Source organism: Rasamsonia emersonii (genome assembly GCF_000968595.1).
Source record: "Rasamsonia emersonii CBS 393.64 chromosome Unknown ctg1118621760042, whole genome shotgun sequence".
Classification (NCBI taxonomy): Eukaryota; Fungi; Ascomycota; class Eurotiomycetes; order Eurotiales; family Trichocomaceae; genus Rasamsonia; species Rasamsonia emersonii.
Window position 1 is genome coordinate 177,842 of NW_013563245.1, and position 13,754 is coordinate 191,595.

General features: G+C 48.9%; 3 protein-coding genes across 3 annotated transcripts; 2 read left to right on the plus strand and 1 right to left on the minus strand.

Moving 5' to 3' along the window:
* Nucleotides 1-557: 557 nt before the first annotated feature.
* Nucleotides 558-3,642, minus strand: T310_2943 (uncharacterized protein; the record flags this gene model as incomplete). The annotated part of the gene is made up of 11 exons (XM_013474222.1): nucleotides 558-1,217; nucleotides 1,291-1,484; nucleotides 1,557-1,761; nucleotides 1,858-2,067; nucleotides 2,134-2,201; nucleotides 2,278-2,441; nucleotides 2,495-2,660; nucleotides 2,717-3,002; nucleotides 3,055-3,259; nucleotides 3,318-3,340; nucleotides 3,415-3,642. The coding sequence occupies 11 exons, from the start codon at nucleotides 3,640-3,642 to the stop codon at nucleotides 558-560; spliced, it is 2,409 nt and encodes an 802-aa protein (XP_013329676.1).
* Nucleotides 3,643-6,020: 2,378 nt separating this feature from the next.
* Nucleotides 6,021-9,480, plus strand: T310_2944 (Cell division control protein Cdc4; the record flags this gene model as incomplete). Its single annotated transcript, XM_013474223.1, has 4 exons — nucleotides 6,021-6,434; nucleotides 6,515-8,755; nucleotides 8,828-9,277; nucleotides 9,343-9,480. 4 exons carry the CDS (start codon nucleotides 6,021-6,023, stop codon nucleotides 9,478-9,480), a joined length of 3,243 nt encoding a protein of 1,080 aa, XP_013329677.1.
* A 1,511-nt stretch (nucleotides 9,481-10,991) lies between these two features.
* T310_2945 (Leucine rich repeat protein) lies at nucleotides 10,992-12,998 on the plus strand (the record flags this gene model as incomplete). Its single annotated transcript, XM_013474224.1, has 4 exons — nucleotides 10,992-11,015; nucleotides 11,125-11,142; nucleotides 11,208-11,817; nucleotides 11,878-12,998. 4 exons carry the CDS (start codon nucleotides 10,992-10,994, stop codon nucleotides 12,996-12,998), a joined length of 1,773 nt encoding a protein of 590 aa, XP_013329678.1.
* Nucleotides 12,999-13,754: the final 756 nt, after the last annotated feature.

Consider the following 13,754-nt stretch of genomic DNA (forward strand, 5'->3'; position numbering starts at 1 on the left):
GCATCCGACCCGTGCGCCACGGCAAATAGATACCTAGGGATCGGTTCGATCGGTTTTCTTTTCCAGAGGGCCTACTACTGGGTCCTCTCTTTTTCTCTTCTTTTTTGTGTGAACTTTTTTGTTTTTGCCCTTCTTGGTACATTCTTAAAATTATGCGTCAAATTAACAGTTCAATAGTTTACTGCCTGAGCGCATACTTAGACAGAAAGATAAGGAGAGAAGCCGCGATGGATTATTATTCTGTATGCCACAAATTTACGTACATTTTTTTTATCTCTAGTTTGTTTTCCTCCCCCTGCTCAAATTTGTGACAAGACCAAATTCATTCATCGATCGATTGAGTGATGGTCTATGCTATTGAATAATGCAGAATCCTTTTTTTTTTTCAAATGAACTTGTACAGTACAAACTTTGTTTCTGTTTCTGTGTCGCTTCTTTTTTTTTTTGAAGAATCTATTATTAAATTCTTCGCCCTCTCTCAAGAGAAGAGGAGGAGAAGACAGAAGTGTTCACCCTTAGCCAGGAAAGGGGAAAAAAAGGAATCGCATTATGATCATTCATAAGCTGTCCGAGCCGTCCGAGCCGTCCGAGCTGTCCTCGTCGGTCGTCGAGGCCCGTCCAATGTCAATCGGACTCTTGAGCTTGCTCATCCTCATCCGTTTGATAGGTTTATCCGCGATTATCTGATTAGTCGCAATACTGGCCTGGCTGATCTGGCTGATCTGGCTGGGCTGGCTGGGGTTCGAGTCATCGACACTGCTGAAACCTCGCTTGCGAGCGCGCTGGAGTCCCTTCAGCACCTTATCGTTCGTCAACTCACCGTCGGAGCTAGCGGTGGACTCCCAATCCATTTCGTCGTTATTATTGTTAGTAGTACCGTTGGTGGTGGTGGTGGTGGTGGTGGTGGTGGTGGTGTTGTTGTTGTTGTTGTTGTTGTTGCTGCCATTCAAAGCACGCGGCATCTTGAGCCGGAGTTTTTGCTTGGGCTGTTCTTTCGGGGGTTCCGGATCAGCATACGGGTTGTGGACATACCACGGGTTGCCTGACTCGTTTGGCGTCTCTTTGCAAATCCCCTGGACGGTGTGGGCCGGAGTGGCTTTCGGAGCGGGCTCGACATGATTGTGGCTCGGAGCGACGATTATGTCCTGGAGGAATCTATCCGGGGATTCGGGCTCATTCGGGTCCTTCGTATAGTAACTCTTCACTGGAAAAGTGTACTGGAAATGGACTTGGTTAGTTCTTTCGTCCAAAATACATGCATGTATACTTGCTCAATTGACTGGAACTCACATAATGCGCGATCTTCGCAAAGGGATCCCACACTTCGGTTTTCAAGCGCTGTTTCATCTCCTCTGTCTGCGGGATGAGATATGGCGGGAGGCCCTTCGCCGTAAACCCTTTGCTCTTCGAGCCAGGCGTCGCTTGGATGTATTTGCGTGTCCTCAAAAGACCCGCCACATGAGTGACCTCGCGTGCGGTACAATCTTATTTGTCCCGAATATGTTAGCAGGTCTCTTGCTCAAAGTTCATACATCCAACGGCAGGTATTTACTTACGAAGTTTCCGGGCAAACTCGGCGTTTTTGCTAGGATAGCCGTCTCGCACTATGATGTTCAGAGCTCGTCTCATCTTCACAATCGATGTGAGCTCCGGCAGCACATCCTTCTCAGTGGGTTCGGGTTCCAGAAGGCAGCGATAGCAGGCGTGGATATTGGGGATGTTTGGGTCGTTCGGCTCGCTGAATCCGTAGCAAAGCAGGTGCTGTCGAGTGTGGCAAAACGCGCATTCGAGCTGAAGACGCTCTTGGTCAGCATGTATTCTCTCTTGTTCAAGTGTTGCGTGCCATCATCTTCTTACCATTTCGGCTTCTTCGACGTCCCAGCCGCACTGACACTTGATTGAACCAACGTGGTTGTCACCGTCAGTAGGCTGAGGGTCCTGACGTGAGAGATGTTCTTGGATTTCCCGAGTCCGGGATTCAGAAAGCTCGTATCGAAGGATCGGCGGCTGTCCTCCGTTCAGAGGCTGTGTAGGAACGCCGTCCGGGTCTTGGGTCGACAATTCGGCCTTTATAAAAACAAGTCAGCATTTTTCTCTCAGACGTGGACGCTATGGCTTCACTAGAGTCCTCACATGAGCCATTTCCTGCAATCGCTGCTTCTCGACAGCATCTTTGCGCACAAAAGATTCTTGAGAGGTTCCTGCAACATCTGTCAGCTTAGTTGATACGCTTGCGTTCCTGGTAGCGTGACGTGCCTTGCCCGTTGGCCTGTTCACTTAGCATCCTCTCATAATCTTCAAGGTCTTCGGGAATCCCGACTTCGGATGCCCGCGCAATTCTGTCCTTGTACGGAATGTCTTCAGGGATTGGCGGCATGGGGCCGTCTTCCGCATCATAGGGTGAGCCCAGCCATTTCATGTTGCTGACGCGGATTCCAATGCTGTTGCATGTTAGATTGCCCTGATGAAAGATAGGATATATATATATACTGACGTATGGTAACCGCTATCTGCACTTCCGAACGTGATAGATTCCCGCCTCCATTCTTGGTCTATTGGAAAATAGATGTACTCATCGTTGGCCGCGCCAAAACCGGCCGGTTCATAGTCCTCCGGGCAGTCGTCGGTGTAGAATAGATGTACGCCAAGATATCTCTTGCCTGTGCCCATTAGTAAAAATAGTCGTAAATGTAGCATTTGGGTAAAGGTTTCATACTCGGCAGTTCCGGGAAAAAGGCATTGAGAAGAATAAGACGACGAATCATAACCTCAATGCCGTAACGTGCTTTCTTTATGGTGTCCATATCCGCAGCAACGTTGAAACCCGGAGAGTCCAAGGAGATGCCTGTCAGAGTCTTGTCACAGTCTCCGAGTCCGCCAGAATACTCGAAAGACAAAGTGTGGGTTTCCAGAACGTTTTCAGGTCTGTTTCTGTCAACAAAAATCGATAACTGGATGCCGGCCAAGAATTTTTGCTTCAACGCGTCGAAAATACCGGTTTCCTGATTCCGTTAGCAAAAAAGAATAATGGACTGAGATAGCACGAGAAATCACCAAAAGATTAGCTAGACCGTCCGCCGTAGGATGAGACCCGCGAGCTAGGACCTTGAAAGGTTGGCCCCGTTTGGCACTCTTCTCAGGCTTACGAAACGCCGCGTTGTTCTGTTGGCCGTAGACAAAGTTCTTGTAAGTGAGCTTGTTCTTCGGGTGAAAAGCATTCGAATCACGGTCCGAAAAACAATAAAGAGGCAAGAATTCACTGCGAGGAAGGTTAGATGCATTCAGCTACACAATTTCTGAAATCTAGTGGTTCTTACCGAAGATACAAGATAGCACCAAACTGTACGACCACGTATTAATGTTAGTTGATGACGAACTATGGATGTCTCTGCTGGGGGAGAGGATGAGACTAACCGCAACGTGCACCATAATCATGACCAAGTCGAGACTTTGCCACTGTTTGAAAAACTGCATTTCTTCATCATCGTGCTGTTCCTGAATCGTTTCCATTTTTTCTTTTTTACTTCCGTTGGCCTTTTCAGAGTTGGTCTTCTGGGCCGGCGCAGGAGTAGTGCTGGGCGACCCGTAGGAAGACGCAGCATCCTTCGGACGAGAAGGGCCTGTAAACTTGATACGAGCCATGACTCTTTGGTTAGTGATCTGATCCTCTGAGAAGATTCGAGATTGGTTGTTAGGTTCTTGGAAAGAAGTAGAAAGTGTTGTTGTTGTTAAGAGCAGAAGATAGGATAAGAGTGTTGCGTCTGATGTAGAACGTTTGAGGGTGCGTTCGAGGAAGCGAATGTTTGTTTTGACTTGGGTGTCTGTGGGGAAAACGTGGTAGAAGAAGTTTCCTCTGTAGATTTATGGATGCAATGTTTGTCTGTCTGTTTAATGGTTCGTGTTTTGGGCGGGCCCTCCCATCGCGTTCGCCATTCACTGTCAGGACGCACCCGTGACTCGGCCATAAAGAGGACATACAGCCTTGGTCCAACATACAATGCAAACACTAACCAAACCACAAGGGAACTATTCATGAAGAATGGGTTTACAAACAAAGCTACAGTATCCCGCAATTCGGATTGTTGTCACGCAGGAGATATGTTATATGGCTGATCCTTTGGAGTCTTGTCGTCGTTAAGCCCGAGAATGAGGAAACGTAACGGTTTTAGTGCCCTTCTCGTCTTTCGTACAAAGAAAACCCATTATATAAAACTGATCGACTAGATCATCGAACTCGACAAAGTCGATGGACAGGTTTGGCAATATGGGATTACATTCTTACTAAGAAAGAGGATGCTTGAAATAACGAAGATAAGAAAGTAGGTACTAACAACGAATATAAAAAAAAGAGGAAGACAAAGATTATTCAGATGGATGCTGCTCTAAATGATAGATTTTGAATTTATATAAAAAAGTCGATGGGCAGGCTGCTGCTGCATATCTCATTGACTCCCACTATCCACCCATCTGTCAAACGGTGAATCATCTAATTAGTGCCTGGCTTGGAGTGATGTATAGGACTCTCTCTATCCATATAGCTAAGACGCCAGCCACCTTTTATTTTAATTCACTTCGAGTCGAGGTGCTTGCAGAAGAACAAAGACCTGATCCATGATGGTTGAGACTATTTCCTATCTGGGGAAGTGGGTCTAGGTTGTGGTTGTGAACATGTGATAGCGCGTCGCGATAGATCTTTTCTCCCCACATTTTCTGGGACTTGGCCCCCTCCTGCTAGGTACGCTGCCTGACGTTGGCATCAAGTAGAGAGTGAATACAGGAATGTCCAACATCTCATGAATTACTCTGTAGATCGAGGCAAGCACTTGATATTGAACACCTCTCCAGGCCCGTCATCAGGCTCTCAAAGCTGTCCATGCCGCAGGACGCTGGCAACCCCGCTATCACAACCCGGGTGGGGGGCTGACAAGCTGACTACTCCATACGGTCTAATCCGTACGCTTAGCCGTCGCCACTTCGCCCCTGCCGTTCCCCAAATAGGCGAGACCTGGTAGGACGCGCTCCGAAACTACGCCGACGTCATAGCAGGAGCTGGGCAACACAATCCGGAGATCGCCTTTTGGCAGAGGGTCTGGTCGGAGCCTCCATCTGTTAGCTGCACTCATAGTTTTTCTTCTTACTTATAAGATACGGAGTACTAAGGACGCATGGAATTGCCAAGAGGGAGTCACGTGAATTCAAGATGCTGTGACGCTTGAAAATGCGGCGACAGTTGTAGTCCTTGGTGCGAGATAGATAAAGAGGAAGCCGTTGTGTCCTCGGCTTCCTCTCCCTAAGTCTGTTTGGAAAGGCGGCCGAGGAGAGGCAAGAAAAAAGTCCCTCTGTGGCTCGGTCTCTAGCAAGCGCGTAAGTGGCACAGTTGCATCCGAGTGGCCCACTCCGAGGCGAGAGAGGACCGAGCGTGAACAAGCACAATAGCAAAATCCCCCAGAATTGCCGACTGAGATGGTCAAATCTGTTGTTGCAGATCGCTTGTGACATGCCGTTGTGTGCCTTGTCCACTCCAGCTTGGTTAGTCCTCAGAATTATTGTGGGGGAGATCCAGACCTTTGTGCTAAGGTCCGCGTTGCGTCGGAGCAGGAACGCCCCCAGCTTTGATTTGAGAGGCTGACCTGCCGCTAAGCACCAGCCTCCTCCAGTAGTAAATTCCCTCCCTCGCTAGGGCCGCCTTCTCCATCTCTCTTCCTAACCCACCACCTCCGACAAACGACTCCATCCTTTCGCTTCTCACCTACGCCAGGGACGCCGTCAAGCTGCTGAATTAACGCCTTTCATCATGATCAGTTTTCTGGTTTGGTAGTGGTAGTTGCAGTCATTTCGTCTTGCAGCTCTGCCCTGCTGACAGGACGTTGTGGCCAGCTTCTCCGAATACCAGCCACCTTATCCGCCTGCGCCTTCGACGCATAGCGGTTCTCTTCTTCCTTGACAGATAGAACACTCGATTCATTCTTAGACACCAGCAGACCAGCAGACACGCCTTGGACACGTCCGTTTCTGCAAATATGGCAGAGCTCGGTTCGCGATCTCGGGTTCGAGACGCGTCTCCGCTACCGTCTGGAACGGTTGAATCTCCTGCTTATCCCTCCCTGGCGACAGGCTTCAAACATACCCGAAAACGTGATCTGGATGGGATTCGAGAGGCCAGAGCTGGCACGGCCGCTTCGAGTACCACACTTGGTCAGTTTTCTTTCGCTCCCGCCACCCGGACTACGGTCGTGACTACCACGACGACTACCACGACCAATTTCCCTCCGCTCGTACTGAATGCACCACGGTCGACCCGCGAACTCGACCCAAAGCTCTACCCCCTCGCTGCAGCACCAACTCCTACTTCTTTGAGGCACTTCAAATTCGAACTTGGAGGAAAATCGATCGTGTTTAACGAACCGGAGGACACCGCTGGCGCGCTCCAGGAGGTACGTGCTCTTACAGATTCATCATCTGTTTGAACATGCCATATTATCTGGTGAGATGGACCTGCTGACAGTGTCTGCAGTTGAAAGAACAGCATGAGGCATTGAAAGCCTCGAACGGTGTTCTCAGATCGGTCACTGTCTACGATTCACCCAAGCAACCGACCTCCTCCCATCGATTATCTCGACAGCCAGCGAGTCACCCGTCAAGTCTCAAACGTCGGCCTGTGTCTCCGGTTTCGATTTCAGAATCTGCTAAAAATGGACGCAGAACACGGTCATTGGCAGTTCCCTCCGAGCCAGGTTCGCTCCAGAACCAGGAGCAGCCTCAACGCGACCAGGCTGTGTCCGCCGCTCATCCTTCGGTGATGGGCTTGGCCACCCCGAAGACTGAAACGAGTCGTTTGCAGCTTGGAGAGAGTTCTGTTCTAAGGAGGAGAATCCACAATGGCAGACTCGGACGGAAGGAAAACTCAGGATCCCCTGTGCCTGAAGGAGTTGATTCGCGTGATGTTACACGAACTTCGTATCCGAAGCAGCCGCTTCCCAAAGACGGCTCACGGGCAAGTCCCTTAGGGAGTGAGCGAACGCCGGTTTCAGAACGTCGTGTCCTTTCCAATCAGGAGTCTCAGGATTCGCAGTCTTCCCTGGAGGACGAAGATGGCGTTGGTGAAGCGGCGGGGTCTGGACAGGAAACCATTGACGAGCCGTCTGCGGAGCACCAGCCACAGCGGACCGCATCTGCCGCGTCAAGTTTGGCTGCTATCGACAGTGCTATTGCTCAAGACATGTGTCTGCCCAGTCCGAGTCTGTCTCCTGTGACGGCGATGAACACTCACAATGCAGATTCCTTTTTCGATCTCACTGAGGATCAGGGAACTGATACCGACTCCAGTTTCGAGAACCAAATTTCGAATCAACAAACGACTATCAGTCTACGAGGCGAGCAGGCTGGCTCTTCCAGCAGCTCCACGACGGAAAGGTCGTACAATGAAGTCAAGACGTCATCTGCGTCTTTGATGGATATTCCAGTCATTTTGGATTTCTTCGACTCAGTTCCAGGCGCGATGAAGAACTACCTCATGTATCAGCTCTTGAAGCGTTGTCCCAAGCCCACCTTACAATTCATCGCTGACGTGGTCAACCCCGCCCTGAAGTGCGACTTCTTGGCTCAGTTGCCTTTGGAACTGAGCTTGAACATCGTGAAATATTTTGATTTTCGTACGATGTGCCGTGCCGCCCAGGTGTCCAAGAAATGGAGGCACATCGTCAATTCAGATGAGAAGACATGGAAAGAACTTTTCGACAGGGACGGTTTCACACTGCCAGAAGGCGAATTGCAGCGCGCTATAAGAGAAGGTTGGGGCTGGCAGTTTCCTAACGGAAAGGACGACTATGAAAAAGATCTTAGCGCATCAATTGTTAGGACTGATTCCGACGCACCTGTTGTTGAACCCTCACCAGCGACCGCTTCTGCGGATGGAAATATGGCGACCTCATCTTTCACCCGTCGTCCGAAAAGGAAGGCTGCTACTCGGGTTTCAAGTCGTAAACTAGCGAAGAGAAAGATTTCATCCGCCGGAGGTGAAACTTCAGATTCGGTGGATTGGACAAAGGAGATTGCGTCGTTAGAAGGACCATACGCCGCTGCTAATGCTGCCGCCGCTGCCGTTCCCTACCCGGACGTGGGACTGCCATCTCTTAGAAGCTTGCATCTATACAAGTCTCTTTATCAGCGCCATTACTCGATCCGCCAGAGTTGGATGCGACGGGACATAAAACCAAAGCATATTGCTTTCCGTGCTCACGATCGTCATGTCGTGACATGCCTGCAATTTGACACGGATAAAATCCTGACGGGGAGCGATGACCAAAAGATCCATGTGTACGATACCAAGACCGGCGCTCTGAAATCTGTGCTCCGAGGTCACGAAGGTGGTGTTTGGGCATTGGAATATCATGGCAATACTTTAGTGTCCGGCTCCACCGACAGGACGGTAAGGGTGTGGGATATCGAAAAGGCGAAATGCACGCAAGTCTTCCATGGTCATACATCTACTGTTCGGTGTCTGCAAATCTTACTTCCCGCTGAGGTTGGTAAAAACGCCGATGGCACTCCAGAAATGATGCCCAAGGAACCGCTCATTATCACTGGTTCCCGTGATTCGACCCTACGTGTCTGGAGGCTGCCCAAACCAGGTGACCCTACCTATGGGCTTGATGATGGACCACATGGTGATGGCACAGACTGTCCTTATTTCATTCGTGTCCTAAGTGGACATCAGCACTCTGTTCGGGCGATTGCTGCGCATGGCGACACTCTGGTTAGTGGAAGCTATGACACCACTGTTCGGGTTTGGAGAATCTCCACTGGAGAAACGCTACATAAGCTGCAGGGTCACACGCTCAAAGTGTACAGCGTCGTTCTTGACCACGCGAGAAATCGTTGCATCAGTGGATCAATGGACAATATGGTCAAAGTGTGGTCCCTTGAGAATGGATCTTTGCTTTACAATCTCGAAGGCCATACGTCCCTCGTCGGTCTTCTTGACCTGAAAAATGATCGTCTAGTCTCGGCAGCGGCCGATTCTACACTCAGAATATGGGATCCAGAGACTGGCCAATGCAAGAGCACGTTGAGCGCACACACCGGTGCGATCACATGCTTTCAACACGATGGTCAGAAAGTCATATCAGGATCCGACCGCACTCTGAAGATGTGGGATGTGCGGACAGGGGAATGTGTCAAGGATCTTCTTACCAACCTCAGCGGCGTGTGGCAAGTCAGATTCAATGATCGCAGATGTGTTGCTGCCGTTCAGCGGGACGGTCTGACTTACATTGAGGTAATTTCTCCCTTAAAAGATTAAAATGCCTTTCTTCGTATCTGGTATTGACTGGCGCTTCCCAGGTTCTCGATTTCGGCGCTTATCGTGATGGCGTTCCCGAACATCGACTCGGGAAGCGCATACTGGTTGACCACAGGGGTTGTGAAGCTAGTGAAGAGGCTGATGATGATGTTCTGGATTACGAAATCGTGAACGGTTAACGCTTTCGATCTTCGAATACCCCATTCGTACCTTGGCCCTTTTTGTCTAAAGATTTTTCTATCGATAAATCGGCTGCAGCGGTATTTGTTGGGACGAACTTGTTCAATTTTCGATAACAGTCTTCGGATATCACGATACCCATCCTCATGGACTTCGGCTTTTCCGGATAATTTGCATCTTGCATAGCGTGGGTGGCACTATTTCTCGTGGGCATCATGAACGGGCAGGTGTTGGGCTTGAAATGGGTTCATCTCCTTCCTTTGACATGTTCCACTTAGCTTCCGTATTTTACATTCATCTCTTATCATGTGTGGCATGCTTTTTATTATCTTCTCTTAAAAAAAGGCTTGATTTGGTTTATGACATTCATGTTAACCCGAAGGTGTTGTTTCTGGCATGGTGCAAGTAGAAATAAAGTTCTTAATTATCAATGATCGACCAGTTTCTGCCCTCCGGCTTTCCAGTCTTCCTGGTCTGCCACGGCGATCGTAGCTATATAAGGATTTGTAATGAGTCAACTGAGGTCAGTTGATGAGTGTCTAGCATCCGCTGTCCTCGATGAAGCCTCAGCATAAGGGTGTTTGTCCTCATGGTATTGGCATGCGTTGTATTCTCAAGGGCAAATTGGTGCGAGTCAGCAGTCATCGTACTTAGCGGATATCAACTGATAAATTCCTGCTTTGCTCTTAAATCACTGTCGATTGACGGCTGCACCCGTCTGAACAGAAGCAGCTGAATAACAGAGGACATTGCACCAGATGTTTGGCAAGACCGCACCTTTGGTCCAGTAACGCGACCCATACACTTCAGACGCGAACGCGCAAACTGCTGCTTATTCTTACTTTTCTTTCACTTTGTTTAAAAGTAGTCTGCAGGAAAGAGAGGCTATGGTGATCTAAATCCGGCGTGGATGATCATTGCTGAACAATACTGCTTCTGACCTTCCTTGTTTCATATCCCACTGCATCAAGATATCCTCGAAAAGGGCATCCACGGAACTCTCAGAAATTTTTGCCAATCTTTTCAGGTTCTCTCCGGTCCGCCCTTCCAACTGATCTTCGGCTCGATTGCCATCCTTCTACGGGCGCTTGCATCGCGTATCTGTTCCGCCATATCCCAGCAGCTGCCAAACGGAAGGACAAACAATAGTGAGGTTCATTGCATTTCTTCTCATCTACATCTCGTTTCTCTCATTACTGCTGGTTGTTGACGCGCGGCCTTTGGAGAACGCTTCTGTTCTTCACAAAACAGAAGCGACCGTAGGATCGGTTAACCCTCTTCTTCTACGAAGCTCTTCCTTCCTTGATATCTCTCGTTATTGCTGAACTTTCGAGTTATCAACATTATTAGTCGCCCGTATTCCGATATCTAGGCTTTGATGTCCTTTGAGGAGCGCCTTCTACGACACAGCTGATCAAGGAGTGCTGACTGCCACCCAAGACTACGGTCACCCAAAACTGAAGAATTACCGTCTTCTGAAAGTTGAGGAACGAAACAGTTTCCATTGAAAATGGGAAGACTAAATTACTCCGCTGTAAGTCAAGAAGCAGTAGAACTTGCCATGATTTAAGTGAGACACAGGACGCACGCTGACACACAGCGACGCTGATAAGAGGAAAATTGACGGTGTTAAAGCAGGACAGGTATTGTCCAAGGATCTGGTAAGAACATAGTCGTTCGCCTGTGTTTTGAAGTAATTACAGCTAAAGTTTGGATCCATCGATAGAGAAAGAGAATTCCACCAGGAACTGCCTCTCGAGCCGCGTTGAGAGATCCCTACCTCGAAATCGATATCGCCGCAAAGGATCTTACAGACGAAGGATTTGATCAATTCATTGACGACTTGATAGAATGCCTTGAGTTTCGGGATACAGATCATCCACAGGGAATTGCAAAACTTCACGAGCTCCACCTACAACAAAATGCTCTAACGACGCGTTCTCTTCATAAGCTTGCCAGGGTTGTATCTCTTAGTGAGAGAGACCTGAGGGAGCTTGATCTCTCGGATAACAATTTGGAGGTGCATACTGTTGAGCAGCGGAAGATCTGGCAGGAATTCCTGGAATCGTTCAGAGGTTGCTTCATGTTGAAGAAGCTCGACTTCAGTCGCAATGCTCTCGGTCCACGGGGTCTCGAGATTCTTGCTAAAGTTTACGTGAAAAGTGACCTTGACTTCTTTGAGCCAGACAGCATTATTACCGATGAGCCGCACCGGGTCGAGACCAGCAGTGATCACGCCGTTCTGCCACCTGAAGTTGGGAAGGAGAATGCTAATCCTGGCACCCAATTTCTCTCTAACACCCCTAGGAAATCGCGATCCATGCTTCAAAGCAAAGGTAGATAATTCCGTTACATTTTATGCACTCCAAAGACTGTGCTGAGTATCGATGTAGCAGGACGTTGTCAGACCCTCTCGCCGGCGGCAAGAGTGTGTACAGAAGCTGAGCTCAGGCGCTATTCCTGCACGAGAGGCCTACGTTCAATCCCATACTTGATCCTCTCAAACGTCTCGATGACAAGCGGTAGTGCTGTGCATCTGTCGACCATTTTGAGCATGCATCGAGCCCCCGAGCGGCTTCTTGCATTCCTCCCTGGGGGAAAAGCACCGAATCTACCCGACCTGGCCGGTTGCTCAAAGGGAATAGTCTGGCTTCCTAACGAAGGCCTAGGGTCTCTCGCTCGCGAATTTCTGGAGATGACGGAGAAGATCGGACAGTCTGGGTCAGATACTGAATCTGAGGGTGACGTGAATGATAGCAATGGTCCACGTGCGGTCCATGGCGTGTCTCATGGAGATGTCAAACGACGCCAGATGCGCAAAAAACTCGACGTGGAATACACACGGCTCAAGAAGAGAGTGAGGATTGACGTCTTGAATTTCGAAGGCGTTCACAGTGCAGAAATCTGGAGTGTTGCTCTGAAAATGATGGTTCAATGTCGTGCAATTCTTTTAGAAGACAGAGATCGTCCTCCCGCAGCGGCTTCATCTGAAAGCTCACAGCTGGAAAGGACCCTAGATCATGAAAGTCAGACCAAACACGAAGCGTTCTGTACCACCACAGAATCAGACATTGTCGCCTCGGGGCCTTTCCATCCATCCACTGAGAATTTCGATATTCATTTCCCGATACTTCAGGGAAAGACTCGTCCAGTCTCACCACCTCCCCAGGAACGCCCAAAGAAAGCCACGAATCCTATGCCTCCACCACATGGTAAACTACCAAGTTCAAGTTCTGGGAAGGGGCTCAACCATGCAGCGTCCACTGCTACCAATTCTCTTCCCCGGAAGGAGAAATGGCGGTTTGATCTCCCGATGGAGATCTGGCGCCGAATTATTGCGAACGCGGTGGGTGCTGAGGGGATTCTCGACCGAGAGCAGCAGCTACAAATCATGTACTATTCAACCAACTGGAATTCTCTGGCGCAAGAAATGTCTGTCAAGGGGGCAGCAGACAATCAGCAGATCTGGAAGATACTGGAGAGTATGGACTGCTTCACGTACAGGCCACCGTCGTGAACAGGCTTTCGATTGCAGATACTTCATACACATACGGAATCATTTCGGACAGAAAACAAGTGTAAGGTAATATGGCTTTGTGGGATCATTTGCGCGATTGAACGGACTTAGATTAAGATTAACCATGGTGGCAAATGGACTGTACATTCGGAGGCATGCATTGATCGACTTTTTTTTTCAATCTGTTTTCAATACGAGTTTCAAAAAGGTCAAACTTTGCAGAGAGGCTCATACTAGACAATTCATGTTGATATACGTGGATATTGACGAATCCAACGTCATAAGATCACAAGCCTTACCGGTGTCGCTTCACTCGATTAGTTGAACGGGGAAAAAATACCTAGTCTATTCCAAGAACTTTCTACTATATGGTTATGGTCTTTATGATGTACACTCTAGGCAGGCTTCCTAACCGTAATCCTTGATATAATTTTTTTAGCAGCCACATCTCTTACCATATCTCTTATGGACGCATAGTATATTTACCCGTTTTTGTCTTGCAAAATACGTTACAGTGTGTAACAAGCGAGGTTAGATGTTTTCCTACTATCATAGTAGAATTGAAGTTGATAGATCGGTGGGCGTTATCAAACTTTTGTAGAATCCATGCCACTTCTCAGGAGTCAGCCATTAATATTGGGCTCTAATGTGCGGGGGCTTAGGGGTGGTGGCGGGTCCCGCCCTGGCGCAGCCTATCAACGGAAAGATCGGCAGACCGCCTTTCTCACCGTCGAGATAGAATTTCCCAGACCCGCG